The 17533-nt window shown below is 44.0% G+C and overlaps 1 protein-coding gene across 22 annotated transcripts in view; it reads right to left on the reverse strand.

Annotated features, from left to right (window-relative positions):
* The window catches only part of ARHGEF7 (Rho guanine nucleotide exchange factor 7), a 194811-nt gene that overhangs the window by 164073 nt on the left and 13205 nt on the right, over window positions 1–17533 (reverse strand). For 21 of the 22 annotated variants that reach the window (XM_065591991.1, XM_005307595.5, XM_065591940.1 and 18 more), the window contains exon 2: window positions 4665–4751. In XM_065591991.1, coding sequence (XP_065448063.1) covers window positions 4665–4751 — 87 coding nt within the window. Of the gene's footprint in view, window positions 1–4664; window positions 4752–4839; window positions 5150–17533 lie in introns of those variants that run through there. The other variant, XM_065592012.1, reaches the window with a different exon arrangement.

The raw sequence follows: 17533 nt of genomic DNA on the forward strand, positions 1-17533 counted from the left end.
CAGCCACTTGTCCCATATTTGGGGAGCCACATCATATAGAGTCAATCTGCATGCTTGAAGGATGCAGATGGTTTTCCTGTAGTATCTCCGCTCTCTCTGTGCCACTTGATATATTCAGTCATCTAGTTGGTTATCCCTCTTGCAATTCTTAGCTGGATCAAGAGAAACAAGACTGTAATAGGGTCTATGTTTCCTTTCGAGCTACAAAGGCCTTCTGAGTTTTTTTATTTTAAATGTTTCCATGGCAGCTCTCTAAAGTCACTGAAAAGTCTCCCTCCTGAAGAGCCTGGTGAGTGGTAACCCAGTGCCTTCTTTGCCTGGGGATTAGTTTTCCACGGCCTCAGGCAGGGCTGATGTTGTGACAAGAGTTATAATTCATTGCTCTTACTGTAAATCCCCTCCCCCAACCAATCTCCCCCAACAGCCACTGATAAGGAAATCTTTCTCAAAGAATGCTCCCAGAGCAGAGATCTTCTGACCTAGAATGGCAGTGTGGGCATTAAGGAGTCTGATTATGCATGCATGGCTTTAGCCACAATGTGGAAGAAGCAAATGCATGGATTGTGCTACAGTGGCTTTACTTCTTTATTGTTATTTTAAATGCACACTTTCCATTTCTTTAACCAGACTTCGGGGCTGTATGAACTTTTTGGAAGTATAAATCAGGATATATTTACTTGTGGGTGGACTCACTCCCCTTCTTTTCCCCTTCCTCCCATGCTTCCCCCTTCAGGAGCTCATCTGGAGAAATATAAAGTCTGCACACTGGTTTAAAAATACACCTTCTCAAAAGAAAAACTGATTCTGAGCTTTCTCCTCTGTGAGCTCTGGCTGCAAGTCCAAAAAGCCTGCCCTTGGTCCCAGGAAGATTAATATAAGGAGCCCTCTGCAGTTTCTGGGCCCTTTCTTATCAATTTTAGAACCTTTGCTCTAGAAAGGTTTGTATTATGGTGAACTGGAAGAGATTCCTACACCTCTTGTTCTTTATTTTACTGGAAAAGACCTGATGAGCAGAGTCCCATTAGCCCAGCAGATGTGACATGGCTGGCCTGCGGCACAAGCAGGGTCCCATTCTAAATTCAGATTTAGACATTAATTTTCTTTTCGTTTCCTCCCAATCTCCTATGATTTTTCTTCATTTGGAGTTTACAGATATGTTGCAAAATAATATGTCCGGAGCACACAAAACAAATTAAAACTCCTGCTTGCTTTAAATAGATACAAAAGATGAGTGGGAAACCCACAACTGCACTCCATGAAAGAAAGACAGCCCAGTGGTTAGGGAACAAACCTAGGATGTAGAAGACCTGGGTTCAATTCCCTCTTCCACCAGCTTCCTGTGTTACCTTGGGCTAGTCAATTAGTCTTTCTGTAACAGGCATTATGAGCACTGCCCTAATGAGATGTCCCGCTGCTGGAAAAGGAGGACAATGTTGAATACTTACTAATGTTCAGAAACCTAATACTTCACCTTGTACAACCCCTTCTGGGTGATAAACTTCAAGAGCTTCCATCTCTCTCCCTCTACCAAACCCAAGAGGGTTGAGAGGTGGGCAATGGAGCTCTAAACCCTGTCTCTACTAATAACTTTTTCCAAGCTGAAACACAGAAATTAACATGATTCTTGTAAGTTTCATTGATGCCTCAAGGGTTCTGAACAACAGCAGCAAAACTGACCAGGGGCTTGCTAATTTCATTCCATTGCTGCATGGCAAAACTATGAGCAGCACCACAGGCACTGTACTGATCTATGGATTAATGAAGACAACACTGCACTGATTTACATTCAGAAGCTATTCTTTATAACCATATGTGATAAGCACTTTTTTCCTAAAGGAAGTTTAAATTCTACATAACTATTGCAGGTCCACTCAATTGCTAAGGAAAGCTTCTCAGTCACCAGGGTAAAGAGACTTTTCAACCCATTGTGATGTCACATGAACACTAAATTTTTAACATTACTGAAGAAGTCAGACAGCACCAGGGATTGATTATATAGCAAAATCTACAAGTGATATGCAAACATCCTGGTAATCTGCAATGACAGGAAAGGAAATATAGAAAATATCCATGATAATTTAATTACTTATTTTTAAAATGTTAGACCAGGGATCGGCAACCTTTGGCACGTGGCCCGCCAGGGTAAGCCCCCTGGCGGCCCGGGCCAGTTTGTTTACCAGCCGCGTCCGCAGGTTCGGCTGATCGCAGCTCCCACTGGCCGTGGTTCGCCGCTCCAGGACAATGGGGGCGGGCGCTACTTCCTGCAGCCCCCATTGGCCAGGAGCAGCGAACCGCGGCCAGTGCGAGCTGTGGTCGGCCAAACCTGCGGATGCAGCAGGTAAACAAACCGGCCCGGCCCGCCAGGGAGCTTACCCTGGCAGGCCGCGTGCCAAAAGTTGCCAATCCCTGTGTTAGACAGTGGTTCCTTAAGAGTTTATTAAATTCTATACATCAAAAAAAACCTCTCATTGGACTTTTACTGAATTAAGTCCTATATGACAAGTCCTCATCATCTAAAAGCAGTTTTAGTAAACAAAATTAATACAACTTGAATTTTATCATTGAAACACTATACGCAGGATCTTTTCACCTGCCAAAATATACTTTATATCTACATGTCAATGAAGCCATAAACAAGTCACATCAAGTCACTGAACGGAATTTTGGCAACTTTCTGCAAATATCCCTCCCACTCTCTTTTATAGGTAATGAAATAGGACACTCCCACACTCCTCAATACTTCTGGGAAGGAAACAAGACAAGAAGTTAGTGTTCCCTTTGTCTATCCAAGATCACAGTTTTAACGACATGAAACGTCACCAAATGAAATTCTCCTGCTTTAGGAAAGGCACCACAGGGCCTACTCTGAGCCTCTAAATACTGTTTACAGTCAGATACAGTAACATTTTAACTGCTTCTGTAAACTGGCTATGAGCACTCACTTCTAATACACTCGTACATTTAGAAATTGTGTTTTTATACAGTGGTTTTAATCGCATAGGACCCTATGCATTATACACATTTAAAATGAATCATGAACTATAGGGCCCTACCAAATTCACAGTCCATTTTGGTCAATTTCACGGTCATAGCATTTTAAAAATCGTAAATTTCATAATTTCAGCTATTTAAATCTGAAATTTCACAGTGTTGTAATTGTAGCAGTCCTGACCCAAAAAGGAGTTGTGGGGGCTGCGGGGGGGGGGGAGGGGAGTCCGCAAGGTTATTGTAGGGGGAGTTGTAGTACTGCTACTGTGGTCCCTTACTTCTGTGCTGCTGCTAGCAGCTGCGCTACTTTCAGAGCTGGGCAGCTGGAGAGCAGTGACTGCTGGCCGGGGGCCCAGCTCTGCAGGCAGCAGCGCAGAAGTAAGGATGGCATGGTATGGTATTGCCACCCTTAGTTTTGCACTACTGCCTGGGCCCTCAGTCAGCAGCCACCACGCTTCGGCCACCCAACTCTGCAGGCAGCAGCGCAGGAGTAAAGGTACCTGGTATGGTATTGCCACCCTTACTTCTGATGGCAGAGTGCTGCCTTCAGAGCTAGGCACCTGGCCAACAGCCGCCGCTCTCCGGCCGCCCATCTGTGAAGGAAGCGCAAAAGTAAGAGTGGCAATACCACTCCCCCCCCCTAAAATAACCTTGCAACCTTCCTGCAACTCCCTTTTGTGTCAGAACCCCCAATTTGAGAAACTCTGGTCACCCATGAAATCTGTATAGTTTAGGGTAAAAGCACACAAAAGACCAGATTTCATGGTCCGTGATGTGTTTTTCATGGCCGCAAATTTGGTGGACCCTAACTATACACAAAGTTTACCCTATCAGCCACTGAAGTGCAGCAACCTCTGTGGTGGAATGAATACCACAACAGAGCACCCAGCTACAATAAATACCTGAGAACAGGAGCAAATCAGGAATTTAACCAACTCAGTTTGGAGAGAAAACTTAAGTAGGAAAAACAAAACTTCTCAGATCAGAATCTGGCCAGTGGGATCTTGAATGACCACATGAAATCAGAAACTTGATATAACGTCTCACCCAAAAACCCATTCAAAGTGCACTCCAGCACAATGACGCTGGGTCATTTGTTCAGCATGGACTCAAGAGAAGACAGCAGCACCATTACATTTGCCACCTTTTACAGATCAGTTTTACCTTCAGCGGCTACCAGCAGCACCCACTTCCCCATACAGAAACAGCAACCCTTGTTAGATCACTGTTCAATGGCTCCCCCACCTCCAGGGGCCACAGGCAACTCGAAGGACCCCAGCAGCAGCTCTAGGAAATCCCCCAGGACCAGAAAATGCCAACATAAATCACTTCAGGCATAGGTGCTGGAACTAGGGGTGCAGGGGCTGTTACTTCTACTGCACCCCCTGGCTTGAAGTGGTTTCTATCATATACAGAGTTTACAGTTTGGTTCAATGGCTCTCAGCACCCCCACTAAATTGTTCCAGCTCTCCTGGAGGCAGGAAATTTAACCCCAAGATGGGGGGACGGGGGGAGTATGGGAGAAACTCCCCAAGGAGGGGAAGGGAACACGCTCTGCAACTTGCCTGGAGAATTCAAGGGGCACCGGGGAAACCACAAAAGACTGTGTGCCCAGCCCCATTCCCCATAGCCCAGCCCGGCCCCCAACCCCACTGCCCTGCTCAGCCCAGACTCACCTCCAGGCGGAGGGAGGCGCCGCAGCCGCGCAGGAACTCGCGGATGTTGCTCAGACACTCGCTCTCGGTCCGGGGCTCCGGATAAACCTGCAAAAGAAGAGGCGCTGGGTGAGGGGGCTGCGCTGGGAGCGAAGGGACCCTGCTGCCCGCCCCGAGCTGATCCTGCCCCACTCACCCCCCTGCTCCCTCCGCAGGCGGCAGCGGCTGCTCTGGGGCCGTGGAGGGGCTTTGACCCGGGAAGTAAACACGGAGCCAGGAAATCACGTGCGGGCCGGGGAGGGGCCGAGGAAAGTGCAGGGCCTGGCCCCTGCGTCCTCCCCTCACCGCTGTGCAGCGCCGGGTGCTGCTGCCCCTAAGCCAGCGTGTGGGGCTCAGCCCGGAGCAAGGCAGGCGCAGCCGCCTCGGGGCTTCTCCTCCCCGCCCTGCAGGGATGGGCCCGGGGCACGGCTGCGCTCCCAGCCCCCTGTGCCCGGCCTGCGGCGCTCAGGCCGACTTCGGCCAATACACGATATGAAGCAGGAACGGAGGCAGTCGCGCTGCTGTGGTTGCCTTTACCTAATGGACAAACTCCGCGTGCAACACCATCAGCGACTAACCCCGCCGCCACCTGGACTAACCAGCCAATGCCCAGCGCCCCTGCTGGGGGTGGGCGATAACATGCCTTAAACATATACATCTAACAGCGCGATTTGCTCCCTTTGTAAAAAACGGTGGCTTTCCCTGAGCCCGTGGAAAGCAAGTCCTGCCTTGGAAAAGATACTCAGTGCAACACACTTTCAAACACACTGAATCTGCAAAGAGAGTGGGTTTAGAACCATATCCTAAAGTGAATGCAGCCAGGCTGCTCTGCACGTCACTCAGAATTATCACTATGTAGTATTCAGTAGTGCCCAGGTAGGACCCAGAGGCCCATTGTATTGGGGTGCTGTACTAACATATAGTGCCCCCAAAGAGTTTTCAACCAAAGGCACTAGTCCTGCAGTCTGATCCAGACAGACAGACCACTGTACCTGTGCAAAGGCCCATTAAGTTGAATGGAAGTCCCACTGAAATCAAAGGAGTCCATTAGATTGCAGGATTGGTGCCTAAATTAAGACACAAGTGGGTGTAACAAATGAAGCAAGTGAAGACAAGGGTAACAGTGATAGAAATGTGTGACGACAAAGAGTAGATTTGCATGATCTTTATCGTTTTCAGTAACAGCAGATAAAAAATCCAGAGCACACAATAAAAAAACTTAAAGAGATAATAGTGACCACGTGAAAAACTCATTGTACCATTAAAACTCTACCTGCAAGTAAAAAAGACCATATTTGAAATCATGTCTGCTACAATGTCCAATCCTGCAAGATGCTGAGCGCCACCATCTCCCACTGAAGTCAATGAAAGTTGAACTCAAGAGGAGAGGAGAGTGATCAGTGCCTCTCAAGAGGTGCTCGGTACCTTGTAGGAGCAGGTCCTTAATTTCTGAAGACCAAGACCTGGAAATCTCAATATCTTCGCTAGCTCAGAACCAAACCAACATCCAAAATTCTGACATTTAAAGAAAAAGAAATACTTTTCATTTTAGTTTTGTAAAGGCTATACAGACAAAACTTTAATTCAAACGTCAATTAAGAATACAATTTAATTTCAGGGAACATAGCGGGTATCACACTATGAGATGTAGTCTGCTCTTTGTTGTGTATGCAGCGCTCCCTTTGACTCCAATTCGCACTTCAAAATCAATCTGTATGTGAGAGGAGAATGTGGCCCTATGCCTTAAAATCATGAGTGGAAAAACTTTATAGCAAAGCGAAGAACAGGAGGACTTGTGGCACCTTAGAGACTAACAAATTTATTAGAGCATAAGCTCTAATAAATTTGTTAGTCTCTAAGGTGCCACAAGTCCTCCTGTTCTTCTTTTTGCGGATACAGACTAACACGGCTGCTACTCTGAAACCTTTATAGCAAAGCATCAGTATCTGCTTTACTAGTTATCAAAAAGCTAACACCAGACAGTGGAATTTAACAGAGATTATTAACTAACTTTGTTTGCCCATAGTCTATCAGACAGCTGTGATTTCTTAATAGTCCATTGCAAAGAAGGAAGCTTGCAAAGGGGAAAGATTTGATTGAAATAAAGATTTTTTTTAAAACGGAAGTGTCTGTGATCCACAGCCAATTATCACTTATTACAGCACCCTTACTCATAGATTGGTAGCTTAGACACAGTCCTGTAAATGCGTAAGCACATGCATACCTCCACACACGTAAACAGTTCCATTAGCTTCAATAGGACAACTCACATGAGTAAAGTTCTGCATGTGCTTAAATGTTCGCAGTACCAGGACCTTACTTCACAAATAATTCTATTGATTTCAGTGGGAAAATGTACCAAGTAAAGATACTGCTCAGCTTGAGTAAGGATGGGCAGAACTGGGCCCTGAATATGCAGCTCTATTTGGGAGGAAAAACATTGTATGGAAGTGCAACATAAATGGGAGTTGATGGGGCTCAGCATCACACAAGAATTGTCCCTTGGATTATAAACGACTTTAGGCAGTGACTTTTTTTAAAAAATTAAGTCATCTGTGTAGGTCATGCATGCTTATGGCACTACAGACACAAGTATAATTCTTCCATTATACTTGAGATTTCCCTTAGAATATTTAACTCCTAAAATGCTGACATCAGGTTCTTTTGGGCAGGGACTGTGCCTTCCCATATGTTTGTACAGTGCCAAGGACATTTTGGGCTCTATGCTAATTTAAGTAAAAGTCAATAAAAATGGATGACTTGCTTGAATCAGGAAAATTTGAATTATTAGAAATATTTAGTCACAATCAGCTTCCAGATTTAAAGTTTAGATTGTAGCGAAGTCGGCCTGCAATTGGGGAATGACCATAAAAAACAACCGATGCCAACACCTTTAGATCAGGATCCAAGTGACATCAAGCAAGCCGATTTGCGGTTTAAACCACGTGTTAAATCTTTAGGGAATTCTACATCTAAACTTCAGCACTCTAAGATCTAAGCCCCTGAAGATCTTTAAAATATAGGGTCTGTAAAAACTTCAGGAAGGTGCTTAAACTATTGTTTTTGCTAATACTCTATTAGACATGATTGCCTGCTTAATGTTTTTACTTTCATGTTTGCTTATCTTTCAGCAATCAAGGGTTTTAGTGTTTCTGTATTGCATTCACGGAGTATATTCTATACCTATTGAAAATCAAAAAGATAATTTAAAAACAAGAACATTTTCATAATTGACTACACCACACTGAACAGGAACCCCAGCAAGTAATTCTTTGGAAAAGGAAACAACTATAGAAGAAAATGCCTGAAAAGGTTCATTAAATTCATCCCTCTTGCATTAGTGGACTGTTTATTATACCTCCTAATTGTTTTGCCTAATTTACTTTTGGACAACTCTAAGGACAGTGCCTCAAACTCCCTCAGTAAATTATTCCATCACCCAAATGAACACATGGTTAGAATATGTTTCCTAAAGTCTACCTTTCCCTTTTCTCTCCTATGTCTATGCTCTGTATTGTGCAATCTTAAATATTTTCTTCTCCATGTTATCTTTCAAGTATTTATAGCATGATCATATCCCCCCTGGGTCTTTTCTCTAAAATGTATACATATTAAATTCCCTTAATTTCTCTTCATAGTTTGTATCTTCTAATCCCTTTATCTAGGGTAACGATACGTTCCGTTTTGGCTGGGACAGTCCCTTTTTTAAACCCGGTCTTGGCCATCCTAACTTTTTTTGGCAAAAGTGGGTATTTGTCCAGTTTGCTCTTGCCAAGTTGGCAAGTGGCTCAGGCCAGCCCTGCGTGGGGCTCGGACAAGCAGCTGAGGCCAGCACTGCATGGGGGAGGTGAGGCTTGGACAAGTGCTCAGGATAACCCTGTGCAGCGGGAGGGGAGGCTTGGGCTAGCCCCACATGGTATTCCATTTTCCCTTTGGGAAATATAGTCACCCTACCTTTATCATTTCTTACATCCTCTTCTAGATTGTCTCCATTTTATCAAGATCTCTTTTCATAATGAGGAACCCCCAAAACTATGCACAGTGCAAAAATAAGAATGACATGTAACAAGTCACTATAAATCCAAGTTTCTCTCATAAGGAACAAATTCCTTGTCCACCAAGTGATTCTTGTCTTGTGACTCAATCAGGATTATCTCTTTAACAAGCAATAATCCTTATTCCTAGGCCCTCAACTAGCTAAATACAGGATTCCGGAGTTTTAAAGAATCAACCTAGGGTAGCTGGCCCAGAAGTCATATAAATTATCTCATAGGTGGCTACAGTACCTGGTAACAGGACAAACAAAGAGCTCAAAAAGGATGCCATCAAATATGATAGGATGGAGACAACTGCTAATCAAGGCTTTACAAGAATGGCAAAGGATTCCCTTCCACCTCCAGAAGTTTAAACGTGGGTCATATGACATTTTCAGAATGTTTTAGACTTGCCCAGAAGTCTCATCACTGTCAAAAACATGCACCTTTCTAGCTGACAACTGTGCTTCCCTCAAAAGAAGAAAGGTAGTTAATAAACCCTGGCAATTCTTTAAAAAGGCAGTTCCTTCTCTCTCAAAAAAGGGAATACATTTCAAAGCCCTGCTTTACTGTTTGTCAGATCAATGGCACAAACATAGATTCTCAGCTGCATGGACAGAACTACCTTTGCATCTGCCAGGAAATAAAAGCATCTGAGCAAATGATCAGAGAATCTAATATATCCAGGTCTTTCTCTCCTAATAGAGATTCACAGACAAGAGTAAAGAGCCTAAAAATAGAAGCAATGACACCCAGTTATTACTCAGGGAATTCTTAAAATTGTGTGAAGATCCTTGCAATCTTCTTCGACAAATGGCTTAGAAACAGTGTGACACAAGGAATAAACTCAGAGAACTGTGGATATAATTTCAAAACGCATTAGGTAACATCCCTTACAAGAAGCTACAGGAAACCTGGAAACTTTACCTCTCACACTCAGAAGTAGTCTTGTCCATGGATTATTTAAAACATGGATAGGAAACAGTAGAAATAAATAGCCAATTCTCAGCATGAAAGGAGGCCAACAATGGGCTGCCTTACCAATCTTTAAGAAAGATGTTGTTCAGTTACATTCACTAATTATCTAGAAGACAGGAGGCATAACAGAGGCAGCAAAATAGATTCATGACCCAAAATTATTTAGCTTAATAAAGAATAAATACTGTGCACACCTAGTCTGAGAAAAAACATGTTTGTAATTCTGTTATCGCATCCCCCCTTCTTCCCCACTTTTGCCTATTGGATTATTCCCATCTGTTATTAACCAAGGGACTATCTTTTCACTACATGTTTGTAGAACACCTACCAAATGGGGCTCCTGTTCCCTGAGTGTGGCTTGTAAGTATTACAGTAATACAAATAACAAAGAATAGTAATAATTAGAAACGACAGGAATGCCAGAAGGATCTAACAAATATTTAAGTAGGAATTGGGGTGACACAAAGGAATTCAAAGAGATAAGTGCAAGGTAAAACATGTAGCAGGAGCAGCAGGAACAATTTAAACCATACAATGGGTTCTGATCAAGTGTTAATCGCTCCGAAATTATTATGGATAGTTCAATGAGGATTTTTGCTAGGTGCACAGCATGGATCCAGAAGTGAACAAAAGTTTAGTATGAAAAAGATGGAGAGTAATGTGGTGAATAATAGAATACTACATGATATATATAAACGGTACATCTTCACCTTAAACTGAGTATTACGTTAAGTTTGGTGAATCTCCATCTATGCTATTCAGACAAAAAACTCATCTAAAAGGACACAAAAGAGAGAGATAATATCCAAAGTAGGCACAGTAGAGCTTCCATGCATGAAGAGATTGAACACATTACAATTATTTAATTTGGAAGATGGAACAGTAAGGGGAGCTGTGACATAGATGTAGAAGACTATTATAGTTACAAAATGGAAAGAAAGCACTCTCATTTTAGTGACTAAACATTAGAAATTGCAATGAACATCTTCCTGAAGACCCACTTCTTACTCCTTCTGCTATACCTATGAATCCAACTGTCATCTAATTATTTCATTTATCTTATGAGCAAACTACTTATTTATAGGGCTGTCGATTAATCACAGTTAACTCACACCATCACGCGATTTAAAAAATTAATCACGATTAATCACAATTGTAATCACACTGTTAAACAATAGAATACCAATTGAAATTTATTAAATACTTTAGATGTTTTTCTACATTTTTAAATATATTGATTTCAATTATAACACATAATACAAAGTGTACAGTGCTTACTTTATATTATTATTTTTGATTACAAATATTCACACTGTAAAAATGATTAACAAAAGAAATATTATTTTTCAATTCACCTCATACAAGTAGTGTAGTTCAGTCTCTTTATCATGAAAGTGCAACTTACAAATATAGATTTTTTTTTTTGTTACATAACTGCACTCAAAAACAAAACAATGTAAAACTTTAGAGCCTACAAGTTCACTCAGTCCTACTTCTTGTTCAGCCAATCGCTGAGACAAACAAGCTTGTTTACATTTACAGGAGATAATGCTGCCCACTTCTTATTTACAATGTCACCAGAAAGTGAGAACAGGCATTCGCATGGGACTTTTGTAGCTGGCATTGCAAGGTATTTACATGCCAGATATGCCAAACACTCGTATGCCCTTTCATGATTTGGCCACCATTCCAGAGGACATGCTTCCATGCTGATGATCGATTCTGCTCGATAATGATCCAAAGCAGTGCAGACTGACGCATGTTCATTCACTCTTCCGAGAATGGAGCCTGCCACCCCGGGCATGAGCTGCCTGCTGCCCTTGGTAAGCCACGTTTTTCCCCAGATGGGAGGAAGTTTGTGGCCAGGGCCTCTTATGTGACACCCATGGAGAAGGGGAGCACAGCGAAAAAAGTTTGGGACCCTCAGCTCTACGGGAACTATTGTAGCTGTATTAGCCTCCTGCCTGCTTCTGTGCCCGTGCTCTGCAGGGATCAATGCTTATGAATCTACACAGTGGCAGATTCTCCAGCATGGCACCCTCAGGCTTTCCCAGTCCTCCAGTGACTGCTGCACAGGGTCATGTAGGGAGCACTCCATAGAGCTGAGCTGGAGAGACACCTCAACAACCAGGGAGGAGGAAGCAGCACCTGCTTCTTGGCAGGTTTCAGAAAAGAATTAAACTCTTGCAGTATAGTAATAATAATAGCATCTGCAACTACAGTTAAAGCGCCAGATCCTCGGCTGTTGTAAATCAGCATACAGCACCTGAAGGTCTGGTCCAAAAACTACAAGGGCTGTCCATCCTCTTGCCTTGACTTCAATGGGCTTTGAATCAGTGTTTATATGTGTAATTAATTTTTTAAAATGTAGGTTGGGGTTTTCAACGTAAGAACATAAGAATGGCCGTACTGGGTGAGACCAAAGGTCCATCTAGCCCAGTATCCTGTCTACCGACAGTGGCCAATGCCAGGTGCCCCAGAGGGAGTGATCCCAACAGGCAATGATCAAGTGATTTCAATGGGGTACAAGATGGTTAGGCACCCAACTTCTACTGACTTTTCACAGGATTTGGGCACCAAACTCCTTTACGCTCCTTTGAAAAATCCCAGCCTAATTCATCCATTTTTACAAATAATGTACTTAACAATTAGTTCTCTTTTCAAATGCAGTGTCTTACCACATCTTATGGATAAAACCATATTTCATCTGTGATGCTATAGTTCTTTAGTACTGATTTTTAGTGGCCTGGAAAGTATATAAGAACATGTGTGTACACAGAGTTTGCAGAGATAATGTGTGTATCAGACATGCAGCAATGACTGTGTGCTGCATACTTGCATTTCTGTATGGGAAAGCTCTGAAAAGGGAGGCTCAGGCACAGCCAGTGTAGATAGCGAAAAACTAAGTTATAATAACATTAGTAAATTAGGGATAGACACTACCATTTCACTAAAAACTCCAATGCACTTCTGTGCCAGCCTTAAAAGATTGATTCTATGGGGCTTGCACAGAAATTGGACCACTTTTTAATTTAATCTGATGCAAGAAAATGATACTTTAAGACTGACACAGCATCTTGAACTCGCCTTGCTAATTTGCACCCACGCTAACATTAATCAATGTTCAGAAAAAACATTATATACTATGCAGTAAGTAAAATACTGTGTTTCAATACCTGTTTCACAGCCTGATCCAAATCCCATTGCAGTCAATGGAAAGTCTCGCACTGATTTTAGTGGACTTTGGTTCAAGCCCTTAAACACAACAGAATGAGCTAAAGATGCCATGACAGCTTTAGCTGATAAAATATTTGTTTTCATTTGTTTCCATATATGTTCATATTATACACAAAAGTACATTAAAAGAATGTTATTTAAGTCACAAAGTCAAGCTCTTGAAAGTTAGGAAATAGAACGTTTACAGTTGCCCATGCAACTCTAATTCTGCCCCTTTGTGGTTCCATCCTGTGTACTGAGGCAGGGGTCCTGTGAAAAAATTAGTATGTGATTGTATAATTAATGACTGTATCTTAATGCCTACACACAAGGAAGTCAAATTAAGGTTGCCCTGGCAACTTTTATCCTTGCATTTCCTAACTTTCAAATGTTTGACTCTGCAGCCTAAACAACTTTTACATTGTAATTTTCAAAATGTATGGATTTTTTATTTTGCACAGATGTCAGAAACCCCCACCCTGAATCATCAGCAGCGTTTGAACCGTAACATCTGTCAGCATTACAGCACAGACTGCTACTACTTGAGCTAAAGGACTAACATTAGCTGCCAGCTGATTAAGGTTTATTTTTCCAGAGCTGGCAGGTGAGGAGAGAAGTTGATAGGTTGCTGCTCCAGGGAGTGGTTGAAGGGAATCCAGCCTGTCTCTCCGAGACCAGGAGTTGAGGGAGCTCCTACCCCCTGTGCAGGAGCGGCGCCAGGGTTTTGGGCGCCCTAGGCAGGGGTCCTTCCACGCTCCCGGTCGTTGTCAGCAATTCTGCGGCAGGGGGGGTCCTTCCGCACTCCCGGTCTTCGGGGCACCTCGGCGGTGGATCCCGGAGCGAGTGAAGGACCCGCCGCAGAATTGCCGCCGAAGACCCAGAGTGTGGAAGGACCCCCCGCCGCCAAATTGCCACCGAGGGCGGTAAAATGCCACCCCCCCCCAAATCCTGGTGCCCTAGGCGACCGCCTAGGTCGCCTAAATGGAAGCACCGGCCCTGCCCCTGTGGTGCATCCATGGAGGGGCACTGGAGCCATGACCTAGGCATTGGGGTTTATTGAGCAGGAGAGCCCAGCCCAGCTATCTTCCCTGCCTGCGCCTCTCCCTCCATTAGCAGCACCCTGATGTTCTCTCTACAGTGTGTGCTGCTGCTTCTGCTGCTTTTGTGGTGGCATGAGCCTAGCCTCAGAATGTTCAATGATTTGGGCAGGTTGACAACAGTTTCCTGAGGAACAGAAGGAGAGAAGGGAAATGGCAACTGTTAATATTTTATATCTCAACCAAATCTGAATGGAATTTCACAGGACAAAGAAAAGGCACTTCTGTAGCCTGGGTAGATTTCCCCCTGATGAACAGTGAAAAATTGGAAAGAGTCCAGTGGAGGGCAACAAAAATGATTACAGGTTTCAGAGTAGCAGCTGTGTTAGTCTGTATCCGCAAAAAGAACAGGAGTACTTGTGGCACCTTAGAGACTAATTTATTAGAGCATAAGCTTTCGTGGACTACAGCCCACTTCTTCGGATGCATATAGAGTGGAACATATATTGAGGAGATATATATACACACATACAGAGAGCATGAACAGGTGGGAGTTGTCTTACCAACTCTGAGAGGCCAATTAAGTAAGAGAAAAAAACTTTTGAAATGATAATCAAGATAGCCCAGTACAGACAGTTTGATAAGAAGTGTGAGAATACTTACAAGGGGAGATAGATTCAATGTTTGTAATGGCTCAGCCATTCCCAGTCCTTATTCAATCCTGAATTGATTGTATCTAGTTTGCATATCAATTCCAGCTCAGCAGTCTCTTGTTGGAGTCTGTTTTTGAAGTTTTTCTGTTGTAAGATAGCCACCCGCAGGTCTGTCATTGAATGGCCAGACAGGTTAAAGTGTTCTCCCACTGGTTTTTGAGTATTATGATTCCTGATGTCAGATTTGTGTCCATTAATTCTTTTGCGTAGAGACTGTCCGGTCTGGCCAATGTACATGGCAGAGGGGCATTGCTGGCACATGATGGCATATATCACATTGGTAGATATGCAGGTGAAAGAGCCCCTGATGGTATGGCTGATGTGATTAGGTCCTATGATGATGTCACTTGAATAGATATGTGGACAGAGTTGGCATCGGGCTTTGTTACAAGGATAGGTTCCTGGGTCAGTGTTTTTGTTCAGTGATGTGTGGTTGCTGGTGAGTATTTGCTTTAGGTTGGGGGGTTGTCTGTAAGCGAGGACAGGTCTGTCTCCCAAGATCTGTCAGAGTAAAGGATCATCTTTCAGGATAGGTTGTAGATCTCTGATGATGCGCTGGAGAGGTTTCGGGACTGGAGCACATGATTTACGAGGAGAGGCTGCGTGAACTGGGATTATTTAGTCTGCAGAAAAGAAGAATGAGGGGGGATTTGATAGCTGCTGAAAAGGGGTTACAAGGAGGATGGATCTAGCCTGCTCTCAGTGGTAGCAGATGACAGAACAAGGAGTAATGGTCTCAAGTTGCAATGGGGGAGGTTTAGGTTGGATATTAGGAAAAACTTTTTCACTAGGAGGGTGGTGAATCACTGGAATGAGTTACCTCGGGAGATGGTGGAATCTTCTTCCTTAGAGGTTTTTAAAGTCAGGCTCGACAAAGCCCTGGCTGGGATGATTTAGTTGGGGATTGGTCCTGCTTTGTGCAGGGGGTTGGACTAGATGACCTCCTGAGGTCCCTTCCAACCCTGATATTCTATGATTCTAGGATCAAAGGCCTACTGCATACACTGAAGATGTGAGAGCTTCTCAAAGAAAAGGTAACGACTCCTTTATGATGGCAAGTGTTACACAACATAAATATAGGGGCCCTGCCAGTTCCCCCCATCATTATTTTAACATCTTGTAGGTTGTATTTACTGCCTCATTATTACTTTGCGACCTAACTTCCATTCAAATGAATTCCTATTTCCTCCCCTCAGGCACTTGAAATTGAAAGTAAGGACTTTTTATTGTAATGGAAATATTTTATACAAACATGTTAGGGGATATCTCAGACTTTGGGGTCAGAGATAAGAGTAGCATAACTGGTGTACTCTGTGATTCTGGATCAGTGACATTTGCTGCAAAATTTGAAATTTTGAAAGAAGCGGCAAAATTCAACATTTTGGATGCAGAATTCTCCATTTTGCAGCAGCCAGGCACCCCACGTTTTGTTTTCCTTCTCCATGCCCCAGCCTTCCCGCAGTTGCCTCTTTGTCTCCAGGTTTCCTTGAAAGGAAGAGCTATTTGGATTATTAACCTATGCTCCCACTCTGTTGGCCTTAAAAGGGTAGCCAGAAGGAAAAGGAGATTTCTTTCCAACCTTTGCAGCCGTCAGTCTGTCCTGAGCAGGACAGATCCAGCACATCATACAGGTTGCTCTGAAGAGCATGGGGCACTGGAACCACCACTGTACTTCTCCACCAAGGTCTGGAACTATACACTGTTCCGTGGAGCCAAGTATAGATCTTGTTAGTGAGCCCAGGATTGCCAAATCTGACCAGAAGCCAGGGAGCAGAGCTCCCAAGGGTGCCAGCTGGAGTACATTTCTGACTGGTTGTCAACTCTCATGATTTTATCACAAGCCTCATGATATTTTGTGTTTTTCTTAAAGCCCCTGCTCCAGAACCAAGTGGCTGCATGAAAATCTCAACTTCCATTTTTTTTTTAAAAAGTCATTTTTTGGAGAAAAGCTTGAAAAATGTGACCCCCTAGAGGCTCAAAAGCCGGAAAGTAAATAAAAAGAATCCAAACTGTATTATTTTTGAAAATCTCAATTTTTAAGTCATTCTCATGAGTTTTTGAACTTGATTTTTGAACGTCTGGCTTCTGCACACCGTGGTCTGCCCACCAGTGAGTCAAGGAGTCAGGACTGTAGGCTGGCTTAGGGAGCCAGGCAGCAGACACTGGCTCAGGGCTCCCTCTTTTCCTCCCACAGCTGGAGGGTATTCTGAGTTTGAGATGGGTAACACCAGGGCAACTGAGAACCCAGGAGCTAAGGAGAGAGGATCCCGTCTGCCCTCCTGGCGGGGAAAGGAGACGGCTGAACCAGGCCTGTCTGGAAAGCACTGTGGCAGCCAGGGTCCAGGGAATATGAATGAGAACAATAGCAATAAAATAATTTGTCTCACAGCACAGGCATCAGCTTCCTCCTTTCCCTGGGGTGCTCAATCCCCGCTCAACCCCAGGCCCTGCCCCCACTCCACCCTTTCCCCCAAGGCCCCACCTCTGCCCTGCCTCTTCCTACCCCCACTATATTCCTGCCTAGTTCCACCCCTTCCCCAGAGCGCGCACTGTCCCTGCTCCTCCCCCCCAGGGCCTCCTGCATGCCGTGGAACAGCTGATCGCAGCAGGCGGGAGGCGCTGGGTGGGAGGGGGAGGAGTTGATCAGCAGGTCCGGCAGTGGATGGGACGTGCTGGGGGTGGGGAGGGGAAGCTGTTTGCCGGTGGGTGCAAAGCACCCACTAATTTTTTTCCGGTGTTCCAGGGCTGGAGCACCTACAAAGTCAGCACTTGTGTCTTGCAGTATTCGTTACAAAAGTATTTTCCTCGCTCAGTATTTTCAATGTTTGGGGCGGGGGGTTTCTCCATGACTCCCCAGGCCTCAGCAGCCCTGA

Source organism: Chrysemys picta, chromosome 1 (assembly GCF_011386835.1).
Source record: "Chrysemys picta bellii isolate R12L10 chromosome 1, ASM1138683v2, whole genome shotgun sequence".
NCBI lineage: Eukaryota > Metazoa > Chordata > Testudines > Emydidae > Chrysemys > Chrysemys picta.